Source organism: Equus asinus, chromosome 26 (genome assembly GCF_041296235.1).
Source record: "Equus asinus isolate D_3611 breed Donkey chromosome 26, EquAss-T2T_v2, whole genome shotgun sequence".
NCBI lineage: Eukaryota > Metazoa > Chordata > Mammalia > Perissodactyla > Equidae > Equus > Equus asinus.
The window spans coordinates 22,810,030-22,835,898 of NC_091815.1; the positions used below are offsets into that span (position 1 = coordinate 22,810,030).

At 37.4% G+C, this 25,869-nt stretch overlaps 1 protein-coding gene and 1 pseudogene across 2 annotated transcripts in view; one reads left to right on the forward strand and one right to left on the reverse strand.

Moving 5' to 3' along the window:
* Positions 1 to 5,279: 5,279 nt before the first annotated feature.
* Positions 5,280 to 8,112, reverse strand: LOC123281310 (small ubiquitin-related modifier 2 pseudogene; annotated as a pseudogene).
* An 870-nt stretch (positions 8,113 to 8,982) lies between these two features.
* Positions 8,983 to 25,869, forward strand: part of LOC106836111 (zinc finger protein 569) — a 56,945-nt gene continuing 40,058 nt past the window's right edge. Inside the window, exons 1-2 of one of the 2 annotated variants that reach the window (XM_014848729.3) lie at positions 8,983 to 9,353; positions 10,610 to 10,780. In XM_014848729.3, coding sequence (XP_014704215.3) covers positions 10,776 to 10,780 — 5 coding nt within the window. In that variant the 5' untranslated portion in view covers positions 8,983 to 9,353; positions 10,610 to 10,775. The remainder of the gene's footprint in view (positions 9,354 to 10,609; positions 10,781 to 25,869) is intronic. The other variant, XM_070498977.1, reaches the window with a different exon arrangement.

Below are 25,869 nucleotides of genomic sequence, written 5' to 3' on the forward strand. Positions count from 1 at the left end.
ACGCAAAGTGGGTGGGAGGCGCGTTCCTAGCAGAGCGGAGGTATCCGAAAAAGGGGGCGGGGCGTAGGGTGCGCAAGTGCGCATTAGACTTCCGCCCAGTCCCGCCTCCCCCGGTGCGTTCCAGGTTCCGGACTGGTTTACGTCGAAGACGGGCGGGGGCGGGGCAGAGAGTGTCGCTCTTTGCGTGTGGTTCTTGTTTTTGTGTTTTGGCGGTGGTGGTTGAGAGTGTGTCCCCTTTTCCTAAAATGGCTCTTCTGCAGGTATCTTCAAAGTTCCGTTACTCCCTACATTCAGATACAGATGTCGCACTTCCAAAGAGGGCCTGCCCATCACACCTCTCCCCTGGGGCTCCATGGCTTCTTAACCTGACTCTATATCCCCTTAGAACAGTAGTGTTTACATTTTAAGTTTTTGTTTATTATCTCCTCACAACAAGCTTCTGTCACCTGTGATTTTGTGAGTTGCTGCCTGACCCTTTGATTCTGTGATTGTATGTGTATTTTTGTGAGAGTAATTATGTAAAATTCTTCTGTGGGTTGGGGTGTGCATGCTGCGATCCTGTGACCACGTGTGTGCTTCTGTGTTTGACATTTGTGATGTTAACTGGGAGAATGTGCTACGATAGAAAGGGAATGACTGGTGGAGAGTGGAGTAGGAGTGTGATAGATAGTGCGTGGGACACGTTGAGGATTAGACTAATGGATGTGGGTTTCTGTGGGGAATTCTGCCCTGTGGTATCTGATTAGAAAGCTCCTGACTATATGCCAGATGTTGTTTCCGGTGCTGGGATAGACACAGAGAAAATCAACTTAAAAATAGTGAATAGAATATCAGTGAGGGGAAGGGCGACTTCAAGAGGCCTAATATATGTGCAATTGGATAACAAATAGAAATCTGGATCTACACAAAAGAATGAAGACTGCCAGAGATGGTAACTACAGGATACACATGTAAGACTTTCTTATTATATAAATCTTACCAAAAGATAAAGTACTGTTTAAATAAAAATAAAAAACAATGTAGTTAGGGTTTTTATATCTATCTATCTATACATGTATAGAAGCAAATTGTATGACAACAATAGCACAAAGACCAGGAGAAGAGAAGGAAATGGAAACAAACTATTGTAAGGTTCCTATAGTCTATGTGAAGTAATATGATATCACTTGAACAAACACTGTGATAAGTAAAAGATGTACATTCTAAGCCTTAAAGCAACCACTAAACTAACAAGAGTTGTAGCTAATAATACAACAAGTGAAATAAAATGGAATCATAAAAAATATTCAGTCCAGGGGCTAGCCAGTGGCCTAGTGGTCAAGTTGGGCATGCTCCACTTAGGTGGCCCAAGTTTGCAGATTCAGATCCAGGGCATGGACCTACACCACTCACCAGCCATGCTGTGGCATTGACCCACATATAAAATAGAGGAAGATGGGCACAGATGTTAGCTCAGGGCTAATCTTCCTCAGCAAAAAACAAACAAACAAACAAAACCAAAATTCAATCCAAAAAAAGTCAGAAAGTGCAAAAGGGAACAAATAACAGATGGGAAACAAATCACAAAATGGAAGGTTTATATCAATAATAAGATTAAATATAAGTGATCTGAACATCCCAATTAAGAGGCATTGAATGTTAGATGGGATAAAAAAAGCAGGACTCAACCAAATGCTGCCTATGAGAAATTCACTTTAAATATACCTATACCAATAGGTTAAAAGTACAAGGATGGAAACAGATACACTATGCTAATGCTGTGTAAAGAAATCTGGAATGACCTTGGATTTGGCAATGGATTTTTAGATATATCTGACACCAAAAGCATAAGCAACCAAAGAAAAAACAGATAAACTGGACTTCATCAATATTAAAAACTTTTGTACACAAAGCACATTATCAAGAAAGTAAAAAGACAACCTACAGAATGGGTGAAAATATTTGTGAATCATTTATCTGATAAGGGTTTAATGTCCAGAATACATAAAGAACTCGTAAAACTCAACAACAAAAAGACAAAGAACCCATTCAATAATAAGCAAGAACTTGAACATGTTTCTCTGAAGAAGATATACAAATGGCCAATAAACACATAAAATGATGCTCGACATCATTAGTAATTAGGGAAATGCAAATAAAACCACGAGATACCACTTTACACCCACTAGAATGGGTATTATCAAAACAACTGAAAATAACAAGTGTTGATGAGGATGTGTAGAACTTGGAACCCTTGTACAACAACAGTGAGAAGATAAAATGGTGCAGCTGCTATGGAAAACAGTTTGGCAGCTCCACAAAAAGCACAGCATAGAATTACCATATAACCCAGCAATTTCACTCTTGGGTTTACACTCAAAGGAATTGAAAGCAGGGACTTGAACAGATACTTGTATTCCAATGTTCATTGCAGCATTATTCAAAATAGCCAAAAAGTAGAAACAACCTAAGTGTCCATCGACAGGTGAATGGATAAACAAAATGTTCTATAGTTACACAAAATGGAATATTATTCAGCCATAAAAAGGAATAAAGTTCTCATACATGCTGCATCATAGATGAACCTTGAAAAAATTATGCAAAGTGAAGTAAGCCATACATAAAAGGACAAATATCGTATTATTCTGCTTATATGAAATATCTGGATTAGGCAAATTCATAGAGAAAGAAAATAGGGTGGCGGTTACCAGGGGCTGGGAAGATGGAGGAATTGGGAGTTATTGCTTAGTGGTTACAAAGTATCCATTCGGGATGATGAAAAGTTTTGGAAATAGATAGTGGTGGTGATTGCACGACATTGTGAATGTATTTAATGCCACTGAATTGTACACGTAAAAACTGTTAAAATGGCAAATTTTATGTTATATATATTTTACAATAATATGAAAATTTAATAATGTAATATACCAAAAATCATTGAATCATACTATAAATGGGTAAATTGTATGGTGGTGAATTTTATCTCAATAAAGCTGTTTTTTTAAAAAAAGCTGGAGTGGCTGTATTAATATCTACAAGTAGATTTCAGAGCAAAAACATATTACAGGATAAAGAGGATCGTTTCATAATAATAAAGTGGTCAGTTCTTCAAGGTGAAATAATCGTAAATGTTTAGGCACCTAATAATAGCATCAAAATACAAGAAACAAAAATTGATAAAACCAGAAGGAGAAAGAGACAAGTCCACAATTATAAGTTATAGATTCCAGTACCACTCTCAGTAATTATTAGAACAAGTAGATAGAAAATCAGTTAAAATACAGAAGCTTTTAAAAACACTATCATTTGACCTAATAATTGATATTTATAAAGCACTGCAATCAACAACAGCAAAAAATACTTTTTTCAAATGCACATGGAACATTTACAAAGATAGAACATAGTCTGTGCTGCAAAACAAGCCTCTTTCCACAATGAAATTAAATTAGAAATCAATAACTGAAAGATATCTGGATAATTACCCAATATTTAGAAACATACACATTTCTAAATAACCCATGGACTAAAGAAGAAATCAAAAAGGAAATTAGTATTTTGAACCTAAAGAAAATCAAAACACATTGTATAAAAATCATGGGATGCCACTAAAGCAGTATTCAGGGGGAAATATATAGAATTAAATACCTATATGAGCAAAGAAGAAAGTCTCAAAACAATAACTTCATTTTCTACTTCAAGAAACTAGAGAAAGAAGAGTAAACTAAACAGAGTGTAAGCAAAACAAAGGAAATAAAGATGAGAACAGAAATCAATGAAATAGAAAACAGAAATCAATGAAGCAGAAGCTAATTATTTCAGATTGATAAAGATTATAGCTCTGGCCAGAATGATCAGGAAAGAAAGGGTGATAGCACACACTACCCACATCAGGAGTGAGAGAGATGACATCACTACAGAGTCTACAAATATTAAAAGGATAACAAAGTATATCATAGCAACTTAAATCCAATACATTAAACAAATTAGTGAAATAGATTTCTTGACAAACACAAATTATCAAGATGTATTAAAGAAGTAGTCAACCTGAATAGCCCTGTATCTACAAAATAAATTGAATTTGTAACTAAAACCTTCCTACAAAAAACCACCAGGCCCAGATGTCTTCACTGGGAAATTCTATTAAACATTTCTACTTAATTTTAATTTCTATTAAATATTTAAGGAAGAAATTATAACAATGCTATATAAAGTCTTCTAGAATAGTGAAAAGAGGGAAATTCTTCCCAACTCATTCTATGAGTTATCTAGACAGAAACATTACTCCCCCTAAAACTGCAGACCAATATCCCTCATGAACCTATTTGCCAAAAATTCTTAATAAAATTTTAGCAAATTGAATCCAACAATATATAAAAATGATAAGGCATAATGGCCAAGCAGTGTTTATCCCAGGAATATAAGATTGGTTTAAGATTTGAAGCCCAGAGTAATTCAACATATTAAGAAACTAAAAGAGAAAAACATTATTACCATATCAATGGATGCAGAAAAAGCATTTGACAAAAATCAATATCCATTCCTGATAAGTATACTTAGCAAACTAGAAAAAGAAAAAATATTTCTCAACCCAACGAAGGCCATCTACCAAAACCCTTCAGCTACCATCTCACTTAATACAAAACTGAATACCTTCCCTCCAACATCAGGTGCACAGCAAAGATATCCACTTTGACAGCAAAGTCCCCACTTCCAGTCAATCTTGTATGGAAGGTTTTAGCCAGTGAAATCAGGAAAGAAAAAGAAATAAATAGCATACAGATTTGATAGTGTAATGAAGAGTCTGATTCCATTTTTAGATGTTTGGTTATGTATAGTTGCTTTTTTAAAAAAAAGTTTATTTAAACAACAAGATGCTTGACTTGAACGTAAAGCTATCTAGGATTCATTTCTTTTAATTTATCCCTACTCAAAGACAGATTGCCCTACATATAACAGCTATGTACAAAAAACAGTTATAAAATTGCCCTTGGTTTTACAATGATAAATAAAAACATTAAAACTCTCCAACTGAACAAGGTATGCAAGGATTCTTATGTTGTTCTTTTTTGTTAAACTGAGAGCAAAATAAGTTACCAGAATATAAAGATAAGAGCTGAAGGAGCATGCCACTAATAGAAAGGGAGTATTTTCACAGAACCAGTATTTTTCCCCATCCCATCTCCATTTGATGTCAATCAAAACATACCATTGGCTATTTAAAGCAATGTTTTGAAAAAGCAGTATGCTTGTGCACATACACCAGTTACTTTATGTACAATGAAGGAATGGGGAAAGGCAAAATGAAAGACTAGAGAAAACTATACTGTAGTAGTCAGGATGTGGTGGAACCAAATAGTGTTTTTCTAAGTGAGAATGTCTTCTTGGTCTAGAGGACAGAGTTCTGGAGTAAAGTAGAATGTTCCTTTTTTAGCAGACACCTTCTGTCTGCTGCTGGAACACATCCATTGTATCTTCACCCCCCATTTCCAACTGAGCAGGTGTGTTTGTTTCATCGATTGGCTCCCCATCAAATTGGACTCTGATCTGCCTCATTGACAAACCCTGCCATTCACAATAGGCTGTCATTAGTTTATTCAGTGGCGTACGCCTCTTAATCTTAAACTGCACCACAGGGCCTCCTGCTCCACCACCCTCAAATTATTACAGTTGTTGTTGTCAGTTTTGACTCCTTCCTTGGGCTTTTCCTCAGCCGTGGAGAGGGCCTGAATTTCCTCAGCTGCTGTTTCACCAGGTTTGCACGGAAAGAGCACACAAACAGTACTAGGAGCAGCCGCAGAAGCTGCTCACAGCTTTTAAGCTTCACTCCTTCTTCTTTCTCTTATGCCCCATATCTGGGCAAGCTCAGGTGCTCCCTCCCTTGGCACAAGCAGAAGATTTAAACCAAGTAAGCATCTGCCATAAACACTCCATGCCAACGTCTTTTCCTTGCTGTTGCAAACCATTTGCAGACTTTCTAGGGAAGCCTGCCCTGCTTTCCCTAGAAAACTTCATTGTGTGGATAATAAAACTTTTCATACTCTCTTGGGGGTGTGTGTGTGTGTGTGTGTGTGTGTGTGCGCGCGCGGTGTGTCATCAGTTTCAACATCCCAAGCAAATTTTGGGTGTGGGTCCATCCTGTACCTGCAGATTGGAATAGGAATAGGTACCACTATTCACAATAGACAGGAATAGGTACCACTGTCTTTTTTCACAGATGACATGATCATCTATGTAGAAAATCCAATGGAACTTCCAAAATTCTAGTAGAAATACTAAGTGAGTTTAGCAAGGTAACAGACCACAAGGTACAAAAATCACTGGTAGTTCTATATATTGGCAGTGAATGATTGAAAATTCAAATAAAAAAATACCACTTACAATAGCGTCAAAAACTCTGAAATACTTAGGGGTAAATCTGACAGAAGATTACATTACCTGTACATTAAAAACTACAAAATATTACTGAGAGAAATTAAAGAAGACCTAAGTAAACGGAGATATATACTGTGTTCAAGAGTCATGAGATTCACTATTTGAAAGATGTCAACTCTCCCCAAATTGACCTATATACTCAACACAATCTCAATCAAAATCCCAGATAGGTGCTTTTCTTTGGTATAAATTGCCAAATTCCTTCTAAAACTTTCCTAGATGCTTACCTGAAAGAAATGAAAATTTATGTTCACACAAAAAAACTATACATGAATTTGCATAGCAGCTTTAGTTATATGAGCCAAAAGCTGGAAACAACCCATATGTCCTCCAATGAGTGAATGGCTAAACCAACTGTGGTATATCCACATGAAATACTACTCAGCAAGAAAAGGAATGAATTATTTACACATGTAACTACATGTATGAATATCTAGGGAATTATGCTGAGTGAAAAAGCCAATACTCAAATTACACACTTTATGATTCCATTTATGTAATATTCTTGAAAGGAAAAATTATAGAGATGGAGAACAAATTAGAGTTGCCAGGCTTTAAGGAAGGGGCTGCGGGGAAGAGGGAAGTGGGTGTGGCCATAAATGGACAACATGAAGGATCCTTGTGATGATGGAAATATTCTAAATTTTTACTGTATCAATGTCAAAACCCAGGTTGCAATACTGTATATAGTTTTGCAAGATGTTACCATTGGGGGAAACTGGATAAAGGGTACATGGATGTCTCTAAATTATTTCTTACAACTGCATGAAAATCTAGAATTATCTCAAAATAAAAAGTTAAATTTTTTAAAGAGCTAGGTCAAAAAGAAAAAAAATTCTAAGGTGGCAGACCAAAATCCAACTACATTTAATGTAAATTCACTACACATGTCAAATTAAAGAGTAAGATTGTCATATTTATTTAAACTAATGCTGTTTAATGAGACATACTCATTATATATAAATAGAAAAGTTAAAAGTAAAAGAGCAGAGAAAGATAAACCATCTACTAGCCAAAAGGATGGTGAAGATATAGTAATATCGAAATAGAATAAGACAAAAAGCAATATTATAAATCAAGAGTAAATTCCATTATTGCCTATTAGATCAATCCAACAAGAAGCTATCACAACTCTAAATATGTATCATCCATTAAGAGAGCTTCAAAATATAGAAAGCAAAGTTTAACAGAAATAAAAGGAGAAATAGACATCTACAAGTATAAAAAGTGAAATCAGGAAGGTGGATGGACATAGAACAAACTCTGTTCTTCTCTCATTTCTGAACAGAATGATTAGCAGAAAGAATTCTTACAGTAGACAGAAAAATATGTACTGTTGGTAAAGACACATGACAAATAAGCAAAACTTAGATGGAAGACATGTTCTACGTGGTGTTTGATGGGAAGTTTCTTGTCCCTTCCCAGACAAAGATTCACACTACTCTGAAACAGTGATCATTATCATTTAGTGAAAGGAAGGCTGGGAAGAGAAGACTAAGTTCTACCGCATCCTAGAGATAACTCAGTCCTCGGGGCTCGCGTAGGTTGATGGAAGCTTAGGAGCCAGAAGCCCTTGTGATACCTTCAACGACTACAAGTTCCTGATATTTCACATGCCGTGGTCTGTAGCTTTTTGTTCTCTTTGCCAACACACCATAGCACAAAAGCGTACACTAGTGTTTTCATAGATGCTTTCTCCATTTTAGTCTCTATTGCAATGAGTCTTCAACTGTGTCAATTGTTTTTTAATTCTTCTGAAGTCGGAGCAGAACCCATATGAAATGCCGAAGAAAGAATCAGGTCTTTTAGGGCAGGAGGGACACACAGTCCAGTTTGCTAGATCCTAAGGTTTTTGCTCCTGGTTACTTCTCCACTTTCCCACTTACATTTTTCATTCCTGATGTTGAGGCTACGTTGAATTCTTGACGTGAACTTTCATTTGATGGCTCAATGTCTTCGCCTTCTTCAACAATATCTTTCTAAATTCCCTGCATCACCTTTGTCCATATAACACACACCAGATGTGGAGTAAAACAGTGTAAAAAAGCATGGGTGCGGGTGTTTTCAGTAATACAGACTCACAAATGTCTACAATTTCTCCCAGTTAATATTTTGGAGACTTGTTTTGGTTTACTGACTTAACTTTATAAGTTTCAATATTGTAACAGGGGCGGGTCAGAAAAGCAGAAATACACACAAAGAATTGACACAAATACGCTGTCTCTGACAAAACTGCAGGGTCAGAATCAAACGGGCACAACATACGACGCGACCATGGTCACACAAATAGCCGCAAATTCGCACGACCCCAAGAGTCACTGGACCACAGAATCTCTCGTCCCCATAAAACTCCCCAGCCAAAATCTCCCACATAGGGTCACACAATGCCACTCCTCCGCTGAAGTCCAGTCCCCGGGGCAGCCCGGGCCAGACGGAACTAAACCAATTCTGCGGTGCTTCCTTCACTCATCAGGTACCATAACCCTGGAAACCCGAAGATTCCAGCCAACTGCAGGGAGAAAGCGACTTTCGGCAGAAAACAGACGTGGGCCGCGAGGGCCTCTGGGAAATGTAGTCCGGGGTAGGAAAGGTGCGGACCTTGTCGGATTCTTCTCAGCGCCAGCTTGCACTCCCTGCTCCGAGGGCCGGGCTCTAGGGAGGCCGCTGCGGCAGAACTCTAAGCTGAGCGTCCTGGGCAGATCCGGGCGCCCTTGCCCGCCGCGGTCGCTTACTCCCGCCGCTCGCAAACAGGAAGGCGAGTCCCGCCCGGTGAGCCGCGGGGGCCGCTGGGAAGTGTTGTCCTGCGCCTAACGGACCGAGGCTTGTGCTGCCTCAGCGGCTGCCGGCGCTGACCCCGGGGTGCCCCTTCCTCCGCCCGCGCCGGCTGTGCCATTCGGGGGGCGTTGAAGTGTGGACTTGGGGCCTGTGTCTGCGACTCGGCGGTGAGTCCTCGGGAAGCCGCGAGCTCCCAGGCTGGGACTCTTTGTGCTGGGTGGGAGCGGGGCCTGCGGAGCCGGCGGCTGTGGTGTTGGAGGAGGATGCCGGCCGGGCTGTGCCCCTCGGGTGGTGCCCGAGGCCGTGGGCGTGTGGCGTGAGGTGCCTGTATTTGCCAGACATTTGTCTGTGGCTCAGTGTGGCCGTGGGACCGTGTGTTTAAGCGGATTTTGTGGATGTGCTTTTCCTTTATGTTTCGGTACGAACGTGGGTGCGAGCTTGCATCACGGCGGGGTCGCGAGTGAATGAGAACCCCCGTGATTGGAAGAGAGGGTACGGCTGTGTGTGTAGATTGTGAGACTGTATCCGTGCTTCCTTCCTTCGGTTATGGTCATTGGAAGTATGTTTTTATGTTTGATATCAATAGCCCCAGCACTTTATTTTAATATTTGGTTATTTTAAATCTTATTTTCGTGTATTAGCCACGTTGTTTTGTGTGCATACAGACTTCTTGCTCCTTGCCCCCAACTCCCTGCCCCAAATCGCAAAATGCGGAAAAGCTCAAGGAAAACCAAAATCATTCGTAATTCTATCAGCTACTATCAAAATTGACTTCCCATGTTTTAACCCCTCCCTCTTTGAATACCTACACATGCATTCTTGTATTATTATTTATGTGCATAATAGCTTAAAAATTGTAGTCAGACTATACATACTGTTCTGTAACCCAGCTTTGTCATTTAACGGTACGCAATTACTATCTTTCCATTTAAACAATTACAGATCTATGTCATCATTTTAAAGCTTCTCATAGAAAACATTTTAATGCATTTACCCACGTTGATGGGTAATTTGATTCTTTCCAACTTCTTGCCACTATAAAAAATGTGTTTATCAGCGACTATTTGGCACATGTTTCCTAGTGCAATTTCCTAATTTATTTTTTTGTTGGGGGCCAGGCTCCTGGAAGTGAAACTGATAGGTCAAAATATATGCGCTATAAAGGCTCCCTATCTATCCAATTACTCTCCTGTAAATTCCCAATAATCTACAGTATTATGGGCATAGTATGAGACTGCCTGTATTCATACACCCTTGATAACAATGGATATCATTAATACTAGTAATCTTTGTTAACCTCATAGATGTAAAATAATTTCTTTAATTTGCAATTGCTTGATTACTACTAAAGTCAAGCATTTAAAAAATCTCTTTTGTGAATTGTTTTCTAAAGTATTTTTCTAAAGCAGTGTTCTATTTTCAGATTTCTTTTCCAGAGTTCTTCACATATTAAGGATTCATTCATCCACGGGCCAGTTATTGAATGCTGTCTGCGTGACGGGAACAATTCTAGATGCTTGGGACGTAGCATTGAACAAAAGAGAGAAACTCCCTGCTGTCATGGTACTTTGTTGTGGGCCAGATAATAAATGAGGTAAGTAATTTAAATATAACATATATTAAATAGTGAAAAATTCTAAGAGAAAACGCAAAGCAGGAGGATATATAGTTAGGGATGGGAGTTGGAGTTTTAGATGGGGTAGCCAGGAAGGCATCCTGAAAATGTAATAATAAAGATGTGACGGAAGTGTAGGAACTAGTTATGCATGTAATTGAGAGAAGGTTATTCCAAGCAGAGAGAACGACAGTTATAAAGGCCCTGAGGTGGGAACATGCCTGGAACAATGAAGAGGCTGGTGGTTGAAGTAGAGCAAACGAGTAGGAGAGCTGTGAGAGAGGAGAGAAGAATGGTGAGTAGACGGAAGGAGGGCAGATCAGGTTGGGCCTTATGGGCCATGTTGATGATCTTAGCTTTTACTCTGAATGAGATGGGAAGCTGTTGGAGAGTTTTGAGCATGGGAGTGATATCTGCTTACAATTTAGGAGGATTGCTTTGGCTGCTCTGATGAGAGGACTGCAGGAAGAAAAATGGAGGAGGAGGGTGGGGGCAAAGGCAGAAGCAGAGAGACCAATCAAGAGACTATTGCAATAATCTAGGGAAAAGATGTTGGCGACCTGGACCAGAGTGGTAAAAATGGTGAGTAGTAGTCATGTACCAGATGTAATTTAAAGGTGGAGCTGACATAATTTGCTGACAGAACTGATGTGGAGTGTAAGTGTGACAGGATGACACGATATTTTTTACCTGAGCAACCTGAAGAATGGAGTTGTCACTAACTGAGAAGGGAAAGAAAGTAGGAAGCACTGACTTGGGGCGTAGGGAGATAGTGAGACTTCAGTTTGGACTATATTATGTGAAGTGTGGGATGCTCACTAGACATTTAGGTGCAGATATTAAGTTGGCAGTGGGATATTCAAGTCTGAAGTTTAAAAGAATGATCTAAGATCTAGGCTAGAGACATAACATTTGGGAATTATCAGCATATAAATGGATTTTTTTTAAAAGATTTTATTTTTCCTTTTTTTCCCAAAGCCCCCCAGTACATAGTTGTGTATTTTTAGTTGTGGGTCCTTCTAGTTGTGGCATGTGGGATGCCGCCTCAGCATGGCCTGATGAGCGGTGCCATGTCCATGCTCAGGATTTGAACTGGCGAAACCCTGGGCTGCCAAAGCAGAGTGCGCGAACTTAAGCACTCGGCCACAGGGCCAGTCCCCATATAAATGATTTTGAAAGCCGATAGACTGATAAGATCACTTAGAGGGTAGAGTAGATAGAAAAATGTAGAGGTAAAGGACTTATCTCTGGGTAACTCCAACGGTACAAAGTCTGGGAAGTGAGAAGGAACCAGCAAAAGAGATTGAAAGGGACTAGCTAGAGTGGTTGGAAGAAAACTAGATGAGTATGATAGCCTGGAAACCATGAGAAGAATAGTTTTAACAAGAACGGTGTCAGATGCTGCTGAGAGGCCAAGTAAAATGAGGACGGAGAAAGGAACATTGAATTTAACAACGTGAAAGTCATTGGTGACCCTGAAGAGTGGAGTATGGGGCCAAAGAGAGAACTGGAGAAGAAAAATGGGACATACCAAGTATAGACAACTCTATAAGTTTTTCTGTAAATGGCAGGAGTAAAATGGAATGGTAGATGGAGTTAGGAGGTATATGGTAACTCTGTATACTGATTGAAATGATTCAATAGAGAGCGAAACTTGATGCAGGAGCGAAAGGGGAGGAATACTGTAGACATGTCCTTAAATAACAAGAGCAAATGTTAGGGGTTTGAGGAAAGAGGAAAAGAATAAAATAATCACTTAGGAAAGTGGGACAGAGAATAGAGTAGAGAAATATAATATGATTTCCAGGCAGCACCGAAGACCCACTTGATGTTAGTTTTCGTGAATTTAGAGTGAGCCCATTCCACGTGGTGGTTCGATTTTTCTCCCACAGTGTTCATCTGCGCAGTTGTAGCCACAGACAGGGAGAGTTGGGTTTAACCAAAGTGTTGCTTGCAAGAGATAAGTAGGAATAGTGTGAGAGAGAGGCAGGGGAGTCTAAGTTGACAGGTATTAATTATATTGATTGTGGATTTTAGGCCAGGTAAGTTGGAAAATGAGGATAAGAAGCGGGTGAGGAATGGTAAAAAAAAAATTGGCAGAATGAAGGAGTGCAAGTTCCTGATGGGGTTGTAAGACTGTTGGGTTGAAGTACTAGCGGAAGTAAGGTAGAGAGAAAGAAGGATATTTTTCCCTTTAGTTGTAAAATGTTTTCAAAATACAACAATCCCTCTTTTTACCACCGTACTGGTTTTAAAAAACATGGATGATTTCAGCTTTATTTCAGTAGGGGTTACAAAATGATGATATTAGAGTTTTATCATTCCTTCTTCACTTACTACCTGGAATATTTTCCTAAAGAGAAAAATTTCCCTCATCAACTCTGGTTATTTTGAAGTACAGTTTGTACAGGGAAGGCAGAATAAATTGATTCTTTCCCTCTTATAGGTTTTCAGGCTATTGAATTGGTTCCCTAGCATTTCCCAATGAGTTCTTGTTATTATTACTATTACATAGTCATGGATTTTAACATGTTTGGTATGTTTCAAACTATTGTAGTTATTTTCTTTTTGAAGCTCAAATATTCCCATTTTTGGTTATCTCTTCAAGATGGCTTCAGAGTCTTTTTATCACATCCCCAGAAGTCTGTGAGAGTGTACAACATTTCTGGTGTGACAGGTTACTTCAGGATCATTTCGAACATTTCTGGCCCTGGGTGTGGCATCAGGCATTTCCCTACAGTGGCCTGATTCCTCTTATTGGGAAATGGTATTTTGAGACCAGAATTGCAGTGCTTATTGCTGCTGGCACAGTCATTGTTTTTAGGCTTCTGTGTGTGTGTGTAGAGAGAGCTAGGAAATATATTTTAAAAAAATTTTTAACAGCTTGATTGAGATATAATTCACATACCATACATTTTACACATTTAAAGTGTACAATTCAATGTTTTTTAAAAAAAATAGATTCACAGGGTTGTGTACCCATGACCATAATACAATTTTAGAGCATTTTTGTCCCCCCAAAAGGAATGTCATACCCAGTAGCAGTCAATCTCATATTCCCTTCCCTCCCCCCAGTTTAATAATCAACCACTAATCTGCTTTCTGTATCTATAAATTTGCCTATTCCAGACATTTCATATAAATGAAATCATACTATATGTGGTGTTTTGTGACTGACTTCTTTCACTTGGCATGTTTTCAAGATTCATTAAGTTAGCAGGAATTATTTTTAACAGAATAGGCTTCATCAGTTCAAACTGCTATTTCCAGTCTAAAAAATTTTAAATTACAGGGCCTTTACTTTGGTTTTATTTTTGTATTTTTTTTGTTCATCTATCCGTCCATCTATAGATGTGTATATGCATATATAAATAAGATAGTGTCAGAGCAATATTATCAATACTTAGAATATTCCTACTGCAAGTAATTTAACATTTCTTTATGGATCTGTTGTCCTTAGCATATGGCCCTCTAGGGAAGAACAGTCCAATTATTGTGCTTTGTAGTAACTAGAACTAATTTCTCTGTGTGGTTAAGCCACAAGTGTGATATATAATTAGGTTCATTTGTTTCATTTTGATTTTGATTTTTAGGTATAGCTTTTGTTTTAACATTTGTTTTAATTTTGTCTTATAATTGTGTAAAATATTTAGGTAGCTAGAGAATCAAATATACAAAACAAAGTATATTAAAGTATATGCAAAACAAATATACAAAACATTTTTATTCTATTTGTATCTCTACCACCTTATTCCTTCTCTACTCCTATTACTAACTGTTTTTTAGCATTTTTTAGTTTTAGGGGAGTTATATTCCATTTTTTAATAGAAGTAAATGTGTTTTTGTGTATAAATTCATGTCGCTTTTCTTAGATAAATTGTAGCTTACTATCCATGTCTTTCCTCCTCTCACTTTTTTCAGCTCTTTCATCTTAAATTTGAAGGTTGGTTTGACAAGTTGAATGAAAAAAACCTCTTGGGATTTGTGATTGCAATTATATTAATTTTATAGATACTGTTGGGAAAACTGGCATCCTTACCATGTTGACTTTTCCTGTTTTTAAGCATGGTATTTATTTAGAACCACTTTTTTAAACTTCAATAAACTGAATATGTTTTCTTGATTAGGCTCTCACACAGCTGTTGGTCGAATTATTCCTAGTGGCTTAGAGTTTTTGTTTCTTTTGTGAATTGTATTCACCTATTCAGGTTAGTTAGAATGCCACACGGGTCTCCTACCATGTTCAAGTTGCCTCTCTCCTGGTTAAGTGTTCACTTCATTGTTGTAACATTTCACTATCTCCCACGGTTCCTGTAAGGTTGATTCTGACAGGTTTTGCCAGATTTTTCAGTTTCTGGGGAGAGATAGACCCCTAGAGTTCCCTACTTTTCCATTTTTACTGATGTCACTCCCATCTCTTTGCTTTTAACCTATCTGAGTGCTTATATTTAAAGTGAGTTTCTTGTAGACACATATTGTTGGGTGTTGATGTTTTTATCCATTCTGCAATCTATTTTTCAACTGGTATGTATAGACCATTTATACTTCATGTGATTATTTATGTAATTGGATTAACGTCAACCATCTTCATAACTGTTTTCTATTTGTTCCGTTTGCTCTTTCTTTTTTCCCCTTCCTTTTTCTAACTTCTCTGGTTTTCATTGAGTATTTTATATGCTTTCATTTTATCTCAGTTTTACTGTATCATTTATGCTTTTCAAAAATTTTAGTGTTGCTTTAGAGTTTATAATACATATTTTTAACTAATCTGAGTTCACTTTCCAAAAATGCTATGTTGCCAGGACTTTATAACAGATTTTCCAATTCTTCCCTCCCATTCCTTGTGACATTGTGTCATTCATTTCACTTATCCATGTGCTGTAATTACCCAATGCATTGTTATAATTATTGCTTTAAATAGACATTTATCTTTTAGATCAATTAAGAATAAAAGAACCAGATGATGTTATTTTACCTTTATTATTCCTTCTCTGATGCTCTTCCTTCCTTTATATAGATCTAAGTTTCTGACCTATATCATTTTTCCTCACTTTTAACATTTCTTGCAAGATAGGTCTATTGGTGATGAATTCTTTCAGTTTTTGCTTATTTGAGAAAGTCTTTATTTCTCCTTCACTTTTGAAGGATAATTTCCCTGGATAGAGAATTCTAGGTTGGTAGATTTTTTCTTTTAACATTTTAAATATTTCACTCTACTCTCTTCTTGCTTGTATGGTTTCTGACGAGAATTCTGCTGTAATTCTTATCCTTGTTGCTTTAGAGGTAAGGTGTTATTTCTCTCTGGTTTCTTTGCATATTTTTCTCTTTTTTGATTTTCTTCAGTTCGAGTATGATATGCCTACATGTGGCTTTTTGGTATTTATCCTGCTTGGTGTTCGCTGAGCATCCTGGGTCTGTGGTCTGATGTCTGTCGTTAATTTGGAAGATTCATGGCCATTATTACTTAAAACATTTCTTCTGTTTCACTTAGTTGTTCTTTTGGTATTCCGGTTATGGATATGTTATACCTTTTGATGTCGTCCCATAGTTTGGATGTTCTCTTCTATTTTGTTTTTTATTTTTTCTTTTTGCATTTCAGTTTGGGGGGTTTCTGTTGACCTATCTTCAAATTCACTGATTGTTTCCTCAACTATTTTGAATCTAGTGATGAACCCATTGAAGGCGTTCTTCATTTCTGTTAATGTATTTTTTTTTAATTTTATTTTTGTTTGGTACTTTTTTTATTACTGTAACAGTGGTTTATAACATTATGTAAATTTCAAGTGTACATCATTATATTTTGATTTCTGTGTAGATTACTTCATGTTCACCACCCAAAGACTAATTACCATCCATCACCATACACGTATGCCTAATCACCCCTTTTCTGTCCTTCCTCTTCCCTTTCCTCTGGTAACCACCAATACGATCTCTTTCTCTGTGTGTTTGTTTGTTGTTGTTTTTATCTTCTATTTATGAGTGAGATCATACAGTATTTGACTTTCTCCCTCTGACTTATTTCACTTAGCATGATACCCTCAAGATCCATCCATGTTGTCACAAATGGCCAGATTTCATAGATTTTTATGGCTGTATAGTATTCCATTGTGTATATTTACCACATCTTCTTTATCCACTCATCCCTTAATGGGCACCTAGGTTGCTTCTAAGTCTTGGCTATTGTGAATAATTCTGCAGTGAACATAGGGGTGCATGTATCTTTACACATTCATGTTTTCATGTTCTTTGAATAAATACCCAGCAGTGGAATAGCTGGATCCTATGGTAGTGCTGTTCTTGTTTTCTTGAGGAATCTCCGTACTGTTTTCCATAGTGGCTGCTCCAGTTAGCACTCCATCCAGCAGTGTATGAGAGTTCCCTTTTCTCCACACCCTTTCCAACACCTATTTCCTGTCTTGTTAATTATAGCCATTCTGATGGGCATGAGGCGATAACTCATTGTAGTTTCAATTTGCATTTCCCTAATAGTTAATGATATTGAACATCTTTTAGTGTGCCTATTGGCCATTGGTATATCATCTTTGGAGAAATGTCTGTTCAGATCTTTTGCCCATTTTTAAATTGGGTTGTTAGTTTTATTATTGTTGAGATGTATGAGTTCTTTATATATTTTGGATATTAACCCCTTATTAGATATATGGTTTGCAAGTATCTTCTCCCAATTGTTAGATTGTCTTTTGGTTTTCTTGATGGTTTCCTTTGCTGTGCTTTTGGTTTGATGTAGTCCCATTTGTTTATTTTTTCTGTTGTTTCCCTTGCCTGGTCAGACATGGTACTTGAAAATATGCTGCTAAGACCAATGTGGAAGAGCGTACTACCTTTTTTTTTTCCCTAGGAGTTTCATGGTTTCAGTTCTTGCATTTAAGTCTTTAATCCATTTTGAGTTAATTTTTGTGTATGGTGTAATATAATGGTCTACTTTCATTCTTTTGCATGTGGCTGTCCAGTTTTCCCACATTATTAATTGAAGAGACTTTGCTTTCTCTGTTATACCTTCTTGGCTCCCTTGTCGAAAATTAGCTGTCCATAGATGTATGGGTTTATTTCTGGGTTCTCAATTCTGTTCTATTTATCTGTGTGTCTGTTTTTGTTACTATAGCTTTGTAGTATATTTTGAAATCAGGGAGTGTTAGACCTCCAGCATTGTTCTTTTTTCTCAGGATTTCTTTCGCTGTTCAGGGTCTTTTGTTGTTCTGTATAAATTTTAGGATTCTCTGTTCTATATCTGTGAAAAATGTCATCGGATCTTTTGTAGTGATTTCATTGAATGTGTAGATTGCTTTAGGAAGTATGGACATTTTAACTATGTTAATACTTCCAATCCAAGAGCATAGAATATCTTTCCATTTCTTTTTGTCTTCTTCAGTTTGTTCCAACGTTTTATAGTTTTCAGTGTACAGATTTTCACCTCTTTGATAAAGTTTATTCCTAGGTATTTTATTCTTTTTGTTGCAATTGTAAATGGGATTGTATTCTTAATTTCTCTTTCTGCTACTTCCTTGTTAGTATATACAAACACGACTGATTTTTGTATGGTGAGATCATATCCTGCAACTTTACTGTATTCATTATTTCTAAAAGAGTTTTGGTGGATTCTTTAGGGTTTTCTGTATATAAAATCGTGTCACCTGCAAATAGTGACAGTTTCTCTTCTTCCTTTCCAATTTGGATCCCGTTTACTTCTTTTTCTTGCCTAATTACTCTGGCTAAGACTTCCAATACTATGTTAAGTAAGAGTGGTGAAAGTGGGCATCCTTGTCTGGCTCCTATTCTTAGGGGGATAGTTTTCAGTTTTTCTCCATTGAGAATGATATTAGCTATGGGTTTGTTATATATGGCCTCTATTTTGTTGAGGTCCTTTCCTTCTATACCCATTTTTATCATAAATGGATGCTCTATCTTATCAAATGCTTTCTCCTCATCTATTGAGAGGATTGTGTGATTTTTATTCTTCATTTTGTGGTATATCACATTGATTGATTTGTGGATGTTGAGCCATCCTGCATCCCTGGAGTAAATCTCATGTGATCATGGTGTATGATCTTTTTAATGTATTGTTGTATTCGATTTGCTAGTATTTTGTTGAGGAGTTTTGCATCTATGTTCATCAGTGATGTTGGCCTGTAACTTTCTTTTTTTGTGTTGTCCTTGTCTGGTTTTGATATCAGGGTAATGTTGGCTTCATAGAATGAGTCAGGAAGCTTCCCCTCCCCTTGAATTATTTGGAAGAGTTTCAGAAGGATAGGTATTGTCTTCTTTGATACTTCTTTTTTTTTTTTTTTTTTTGAGGAAGATTAGCCCTGAGCTAACTACTGCCAGTCCTCCTCTTTTTGCTGAGGAAGCCTGGCCCTGAGCTAACATCCATGCCCATCTTCCTCTACTTTATGTGTAGGACGCCTAGTACAGCATGGCGTGCCAAGTGGTGCCATGTCCGCACCCAGGATCTGAACCGGCAAACCCCAGGCTGCTGAGAAGCGGAATGTGTGTGCTTAACCACTGCACCACCGGGCCAGCCCCTAAGTCTTCTTTGAATGTTTGGTAGAATTCATGAGGGAAGCTGTCTGGTCCTGGACTTTTGTTTTTTGGGAGGTTTTTGATTACTGTTTCACTTTCCTTACTGATGATTGGTCTACTCAAATTCTCTGTTTCTTTTTGATTCAGTTTTGAAAGGTTGTATGATTCTAAGAATTTATCCATTTCTTCTTGATTATCTAATTTGTTGGTATATACCTTTTTGTAGTATTCTCTTAAAAACTTTGTATTTCTGAGGCGTCTGTTGCAATTTCTTCTCTTTCATTTCTGATTTTGTTTATTTGAGCCTTCTCTCTTTTTTCTGGGTGAGTCTAGCTAAAAGTTTGTCAATTTCCTTTATATTTTCAAAGAACCAGCTCTCAGTTTCATTGATATTTTTTCCTTTTTTTTAGTCTCTATTTCATTTATTTCTGCTCTGATTTTTATTGTTTCCTTCCTTCTACTGATTTGGGGCTGGTTTGTTCTTCTTTTTCCAGTTCCTTTAGGTACACTGTTAGATTGTTTATTTGAAATACCATGTGCATTTGAAAAGTATGTGTATTCTGTGGTTTTTGGATGGAATGTTCTGTATATATCTACTAAGTCCATCTGGTCTAATGTGTCATTTAAGGCCAGTGTTTCCTTATTGATCATCTGTTTGGATGATCTATCCATTAGTCTAAGTGCAGTGTTAAAGTGGAGTGTTTACTGCCTATTTCTCCTTTTATGTCTGTTAATAATTGCTTTATATATTTAGGTACTCCTCTGTTAATGTAGTTTTGATTGCTAGCATTCCTTTTGATTCTTTCTTATAGTTTCTATTTCTCAGCTCATCTTACTCATCTGTTCTCCTAATTTTTCCATTAGAGCCCTCAACATATTAATCATAGTTATTTTAAATTCACTGCACAAACTTTTACTGCACCCTTTCATATGTAAGTGATTGTACTAGGCCATGAAGAAGCCATGTAAGTGGTCCCTGTCATAAGTGGTTCATAGTCCTAGGGAGACAAATGAACAGATTCTATTGCAGAATGATAAATGCCACAAATCAGGTAAGCCCATGGGATATAGGAGTAAGATAGATCAAAATAGAAGGGTATCCCAATCAAGGGATAAAGTAGTTCTTAATTAGACTTCTTTAAGGACAGGAAGGCGTTGGTCAAATGAAAGATGGAGCTGATCAGTAATCAGGAGATGGTTTTCAGGTAGGGGACAGTCATATGCAGTGGCTTTTAAGGGAGCAAGTGTTCTGTATTTTTTAAGAAATACATAGTTATAAATAGCATACCCCCCCCCCCCCGCCCCCAGAATTTAAACGTATTGCCAAATGGAGTGGTAGGACCTGGAATCCAGGGACACATGGGAATAGTGGAGAGACGTTTGGGGGGTAGTGAAAAGAAAATATTCAGTTATTCACCAGGGAGCCATATCCCCAAGTGTGTAAGTTAGCTCAGGCTGTATAGAGAATTGCTTTGGGAAATGCAGCCAGGGGTAGGGCTCTAAATGATTTTTGGGTTTTTGGCAAAATTTGGATTCAGTCAGGCATAGATGATGATGATGATGATGATGATAATGGTGGTGATGGTGTTGTAGATGCCCAAGTTATGTGTATTTTAACTGTATTAGAGCTCATTTCAGGAGAGAATTATGCATAGTACTTTAGAAACTGAGCAAATTGATATACCTCACAGTAAGTTCTTTGCAAAGGAGAAAGAAAAATAACATTTGCTATGAATAGAACATCTAGTCTGAGAATTTGTTTCTAAGGTATTTCCCTGATTAGTCTGCTTAACTTTGAATTCCTCCAATATACTATATTCTCTTTTCCCTGAGGCCTTGCCAATTGCTATTGCTTTGCCTATAACAGTTCTCCACCTACTACTCCAACATAGCTAATTTACTTAACTTTAAGATACTGTCTTAATCCTAACTTCATGTGGGAGACATTTTTGAGCCCCGTACCAAAATAAGCTGGCGGACTTTTGCTGTGTGCCTTCCAAACATAGCATTTCTCAAAAGTTTATTGTAATGGAGGGACTTTGGGTTTCTACTCAGGGACATAGAGAGCTGGAAAGAGGTTGGCTTATGCCCTTACAAGGAAAAAACTGGAAAAATGACAAATTAAGAACTTTTTTTGAGCCCATCAGGGAACTGAGTTTACAGGGCAACCAAGTAACCTAAAATCTGAGGAAAAACAGATGCCTTCTGGGAGAAAGAGGACTTGAGGCTTCATTCACCTGGGGTAGACACTGCCAGACACCATGCAAGCCAGTAAGAAGACACAACTAGCAAGAGTGTAAAACCACTGAGGGAGTTGCAAATTTGAGGAGTTTTCAGACTCTTGTAGGCTTTTTTTCCAGGAATCCCATTGGATGCTCATAGGGACGATGGAGGAGAGTCCTGAGAAATTTTTCCTTGTAGTGCTGGCTTGGGGAGCAGAATAGCAGCCCAGACCCATTTCCCTATTTTTCCTACAGTACAAAAACTTTAATCTGCATAATGAAGAGCGACAAAAACTGTCACCTTAGGGCACAAGTTGAAACCTATTGCAGTTTAGGAAAGGGAATTGAAAAAAAGCTCTACCTTTGGGAATGGGGAAGGAGTATGTGCTAGGCCTAGTACTACAGCTGGAGGAGAAGCAAGAGCACTTGTGAATGCCACATCCCTGTGACCCATGGACATAGTACCTGCCTAAGACTAAGGCTTAGTGAGAACATAAGAAACCTCTTTTCTCCACCACTCACCTATCTCCCAACTAAGATAACAAGCATCAAATAGAAATAATAATGGAATACACTTGAGAGACCTGCAAGAGAGATTCTCTCTGGGGAGCAGCACAAATGGAATACCCAAAGCCAAGGGAGAAACATAACATTGAGAAAACAAGCCTAGCAAACCAACCCATACCTTGAACATAGAGGACTTTGAAGCCTGTGGTGTACCAAATGTAGCCATAACAGTGACAAACCTCAGACTCCACCCAACTGGTGACTAGATTAGCACAAACCCCGCACTGAAAACCTAGGACAGAGAAAGGCATGCTCATTTCTAAGCATAAGAAGTGCTTAATTTTGTATCTGCTGTACTACCTAAGATGTCCAACTTTCAACAAAAATTCTGAGATATGTGAAAAGGCAAGGAAAAAAACACTTCAAAGAAACAAAGCAATCATCAGAACCAGACTTAGATATGATATAGATGTTGGAAGAACCTAATGGGAGTTTAAAATAATCATGACTAAAAGGTAATGGATCAGATGGGTAATTTCAGCACAGAGGTGGAAACAATAAGAAAGAATCAAATAGAAATGCTGGAAATCAAAATTATGCATATATATAGTCTCATATATACATAACTGGAATCCCAAAGAAGAGAAAAGATGAGGAAGAAAAAATATTTGAAGAAATAATGGCTGAGACTTTTCCAAAATTAGTGACATCAAACCATAGATCCAACAAACTCAGAGACCACCAAGCAGGATAAAAACAAACAAAAAACACATTTAGGCATATCATATTTAAACTGCTGAATAACAGAGATGAAGAAAATCTTGAAGGCAACAAGAGAAAACGAAACAGTAGCTACTAAAGAACAAGGATAAGATTCACATGCAGCAGACATCTCATCAGGTACCACACAAGCAAGAAGATGATGGAGACACATTTTTAAAGTGCTGAAAGAAAACTGTCAATCCAGGATTCTCTACCTAGAAAAAATATCCCTCAGGGGCCGGCCCTGTGGCCAAGTGGTTAAGTTCACTCTCGTGCTCTGCTTCAGCAGCCCAGGGTCTCGCCAGTTCGAATCCTGGGCGGCATCCCACATGCCACAACCAGAAGGACCCACAACTAGAAATACACAACTATGTACTGGGGGGCTTTGGGAGGAAAAGTAAAAGTAAAAATCTTTTTTAAAAATTCATCAAAAATGAAGAATAAAGACTTTCTCAGACAATAAAAAACTAAGAGAATTCATTGCCAACAGACCTTCGCTATAGGAAATTCTTAAAGAAAGTTCTTTAGGTAGAAGTAATATGATATCAGTTAAACTTGGATCTGCACAAAGAAATGAAGAGCATCAGAATTGGAATCAATGCAGGTAAAATAAGATTCATTTTCTTATTTTTAATTGCTCTAAAAGATAAATTATCTAAAGTAAATATTGTAACTACCTATTGTGTGTTTATTGCATAGGTAAAAGTAAAAAATATGATGGTAGCACAAAGAATGGGAGGGAGGAATTTAGAATGTATTGTTGTAAGATCCTTATACCATAAGTGAAGCCATGAAGCCTTATTTGGAGGTAGGCTCAGATTAATAAGAAATGTATACTGTAAAACCTAGGCAAACCACTGAAGTATCTTTTCAAAAGAGGTATAAATAATAATTCAATAGAGGAAACAAAACAGAATCATAAAATAATTGAAGTGCTCAGTTAAACCAAGCAGAGGCAGGAAACGGAGCAAAGCAGAACAAATGGAGCAAATAGGAAACAGCTAAGAAGATGGTAGATATTAATCCAAGTATGTCAATAATTATTTTAAATGTCATTGATGTAAATATACCAGTTAAAAGTGAAGATGGAGTTTATCACATTGGATAAAAGATACTCTAAATACTATTTACAAGAAACCCTTTTTAAATATAAAGATAGATATATTAAACATAAATTATAGAGGAAAATATACCACAGAAATACAAATCAAAAGAAAGATGGAGTAGCAATTTTAATATTAGACAAAGTAGACAAGAATAAGGAATATTATCAGGGATGAAGAGAGACATTACATAGTGATAAATGATAAAGAGGTCAGTTCTCTAAAAAGACATAATTGCTAACTGCATATGCAGCTAGCAACAGAGCTTCAAAATATATGAGGCAAAAGCTGATAGAACTAAAAGGAGAAATAGACAAGTGCACAGTTATAGTTGGGGACTTCAAAGCTCCTCTCAATAATTGATGAAACATGGAGGCAGAAAATCAGTAAGGTTATAAAAGACCTAGAAAACATTTATCAACTAACATTCAGGTATTCAGCGTCAATTTTTCGGTGTTCAAATGTTAGTGACAGTTATAGAACACCCCACCCAACAACAGCAGAATACATATCTTCCTCAAGTGCTCATGGACATTCACCAAGATAGATTGTATTCTGGGCCATAAAAAACTTCAGCAACTTCAAAACAATAGAAGTCATTCAAAGTATGTTGTCAGACCATAGCAGAATAAAACAAGAAATCAAGAACAGAAAGATATGTGGGAAGGTCTTCAAATACTTGAAATTAAACAACACATTTCTTAATGGCCTATGGGTCAAATAGGAACTCTCACAAGAAATTTAAAAGCACTTTGAATGAAAATACAACATATTACAATGTGTGGTGTGCAGCTGAATCAGTACTTGGAGGGAAATACATAGCATTAAATACTATAAATGATTAGAAAAGAAAGAGCTTGAATCAGTACTACGCTTCCACCTTAAGACATGAGAGAAAAAAAGAGCATATTAAACCCAAAGCAAATAGAAAGAAGGGGAATGAATGGACAGATTTTTTTTAAAAACACAAACTACCAAAATTTATTCAATAATAAATAACCTGAATAATTGTATATCTATTAATGAAATTGAATTTCTGGTTAAAAACCTTCTGAAAAGTAAACTCCACAGCCAGATAACTTCACAGGTGAAATAGCAAACATCTAAGGAAGAAATTATAACGATTCTATACAACGCTTCCAGAAAATAGAAGAGGAAGAATACTTGCCTACTCATTGTATGAGGCCAGCCTTATACTGATACCAAAACCAGGCAAAGACATTTCAAGAAGACGACAGACCAATATTTCTTATGGACTTAGAAACAAAAATCCTCAATATTGAGTTGAAAAATCGAATCTAGCAATATATAAACAGGATATATCATGACCAAATGGGGTTTATCTTGGGAATGCATTATGAATTTCAAGTTCATTATTTGAAAATCAGTTACTGTAATTCACCGTAATAAGAGGCTGAAGAAGAACCATATCCTCATCTCACTAGATGCAGAAAAAACTTGACAAAATTCAATATTTATTCATGGAAGACAAACCTCTCTTGGGGCTGGCCCGGTGGTGTAGTGGTTAAGTTTGTGTGCTCTGCTTCAGTGGCCTGGGGTTTGCAGGTTCAGATCCTGGGCGCCGACCTAGCACCGCTTGTCAAGCCACACTGTGGTGGCATCCCACATAAAATAGAGGAATATTGGCATAAATGTTAGCTCAGGGCCAATCTTCCTCACACACACAAAAAGAAAACCCCAGAAAAAAACAACTCTCAGCAAACTAGGAATAGAAAGGAATGTCCTTTACTAAAGGTTATCTTAAGAGACAAAACAAAGCAAAAACAAACTAAAAAACACCCTATAGCTAACATTGTAGTTAATAGTGAGATACTAAATGTTTTACCCCTAAGACTGGGAACAAGGCAAGGATGTCCTCTCTTACCACTATTATTCACCGCAGTCCCAAGTGCTAAGTCCTAGCCAACGCGGTAAAGCC